This window comes from Rattus rattus, unplaced genomic scaffold (assembly GCF_011064425.1).
Source record: "Rattus rattus isolate New Zealand unplaced genomic scaffold, Rrattus_CSIRO_v1 flattened_line_204296, whole genome shotgun sequence".
Classification (NCBI taxonomy): Eukaryota; Metazoa; Chordata; class Mammalia; order Rodentia; family Muridae; genus Rattus; species Rattus rattus.
In genome coordinates, this window is record NW_022652246.1 from 1 (window position 1) to 2356 (window position 2356).

The following is a 2356-nucleotide window of genomic DNA, read 5'->3' on the forward strand; positions in this document are numbered from 1 at the left end:
CGGAGGCCTCCCGCAAAGATGCGTCGAGGTGATTCTCAAGTATCCAAGGTCCAGAGTCCCATGGCTGACTGTGCTAGCCCAGAATCTCAGGGCTGTGGTCAAACCTGCCTTGCTGTGGATGGTGTCCCGCAGCCTTCTTCCTCTCAGCTGGATGGAGAAGCGTCACCTAGGTGCTGGTATCTCAGAAAGAACAACAAAACGCCAGTCTATTCAGGTTGTCTTCCAGCAGACTCTTGTCCTCAGGAATCCCACCCAGGGCTCGTGGGTAAGCCCTCGGCTGGCATCAGGAATGCTAGTCTCGGACAATCGGCCAAAGAAGAAACTGAGCCTGGGCAGTCCAAGGAGAAGACACAGTGCCAGACGCAGACCAGCAAGCAAAGACAGAGCTTGCCTAAGCCCTCTGCACACCTGTGTCTTCAGGAGTCCCAAGAGGAGAGGCTGCAGGCCCTCAGAGCCCGCATCCAAAGCTCAATGGCCAAGAGGCTGCAAGCGAGACAGACAACCATGATCTCCTTCCATACCCAGCACAAGAGCGCAGGTCAACAAGGGGAGCTTGGACCCAGAAGGGCTGATACTGGACCAACTTCCCAGAGTCTTCCTGAGGCTCCTGCCCATCCAGGATCCCAGAAGCATCCCTGCCTGCCCTCGCCAGCAAAAGGCCCAAAAAAGGCGCCAGCTAAGAGACCTGCTCCACTCATGGCCAAGGCACTCAGGGACTACAGCCGTAGGTTCTACACGAACTGAATGGCTGATGCTCTCCACAGTCACAGTACCTGCCACTCCTGGGACTGCGAAGGACTGGGCATACACTCTCTCTCCTGGATGAACTGGCACAGAACACACTGTGGTGGTCAAGCTCCAGACACACTCCACAGCAGCCTTTTCTGGAGTTTTCACTGTGCCTCTGGACAAGATTTTCCAACCTTAAACCTTGTCCCACGTCAAGTTGTAAATCATGCTCCAATGTAAATAAATATCTACCTCCCCCTTTATTCCGTGTGTTGGTGTTTACATATCTTGAGAATGATGGATACAGATTAATGTAGATATTGCATTTCAGTTGGATAAACGGACTCACTGTGTACAGTGAGTTCCACAAAGGTACATTTATGTTATCATACCATCCAATATGTCTTAGAGTCATACTTAGTCATGTATGTAAATACGAGTTGAAATCTCCGTGGAAGACTAGCCCTCAGTTCCCACAATCTAGATGATTTAGTGAATCTGAGAGATATTAAAAGTGAAAACAAAATAAAATAAAGTAAAGCCAGTCTAAATTGAGTGATTTTGTCTGTGTGTTAGTTTGTGTGTGTGTGTGTGTGTGTGTGTGTGTGTGTGTTTGCTTGTGCATGTGTGTGTTTCTGGGTGTGTGTGTGTTTGTCTTCGAGTGTATGATAGAGTTATGAGTATGTTAGTGATATAGCACAAGAGGCATTAAGACACACACAGATAAGAGCAAGAAGAAAGAAGAGATAGAAAGAGACAGAGAGAGATAATATGCATGTCCAGATGAGGAGCAAAGTGGGCCAAAGTTCGCAGAATTTCTCTCCTATTTGGCGAAGTGCACTGGTACATGGACACCTAGCCTTAGTCCATAACTGTGATAGTGCTTGGTCCAAGGTCATATGAACAAAAGCCATGGAGAAAACCAGGTACATGTCTACCTATTTAGAAAAGAAGTATTGAGTAGTCTCACGGAGTTTCAAAAAGGAAACCAACATTGATAGTGAAGAAAAAAGAGATAGATCTAAAGTGGCAGAGAGGCAAACAGAAGGAGATTCAATCAAAATGAAGGGCAATCTCCTGACAACCCAGCAAGTGGAGACACAGATGGCCAATATCAAAATGGAAATGCAAAGGTGTGTCTTGGCTTTTGGTCGTTATACATGTGTGTCCCGCGCTATTGTCTCACCAGCAAGAAAACACGCAGACACCAGGATCCTTCTGCAGCAAAGTGTTTACTGTACAGCTCTCTTGAACAGGGACAGGGGGACCTCAAGCGCTCGCATTATATAGACAGCAGACTGAGGCTATGCTAAATGTCCTTCAGGGATTAGTGGAGCATGAGTTATCTTATTAGCATGGTGCTGCCCCCTCATTAGCAAATCACCGGCCAACTGATTCCAGGTACAAAGCCTGCGCATGCGCAGTTCCGTTGTTCACCACAGGAGGGCACCCTACCTTCTCCCTCTTTTTTGTTTAATAAAATGACTGGTCTAGATCTGGGTGTCATGTCAATCTTGTTATTGCTCATGTCTTAGGTCGATCTTATCCAAACTCGGACTTACCCGTCATAGAGCTACCATATTGCCACCGGGCCCCATGTCTTAGGTTGGTCCAAGCTCGAGGAAAG

General features: G+C 47.5%; 1 protein-coding gene across 1 annotated transcript; it reads left to right on the forward strand.

The window, feature by feature from the left end:
* The first annotated feature begins 18 nt into the window (after nt 1–18).
* Nucleotides 19–919, forward strand: LOC116889819 (putative elongin-A3 member C). The gene has a single exon (XM_032890661.1). It carries the CDS (start codon nt 19–21, stop codon nt 742–744), a length of 726 nt encoding a protein of 241 aa, XP_032746552.1. The 3' UTR covers nt 745–919.
* Nucleotides 920–2356: the final 1437 nt, after the last annotated feature.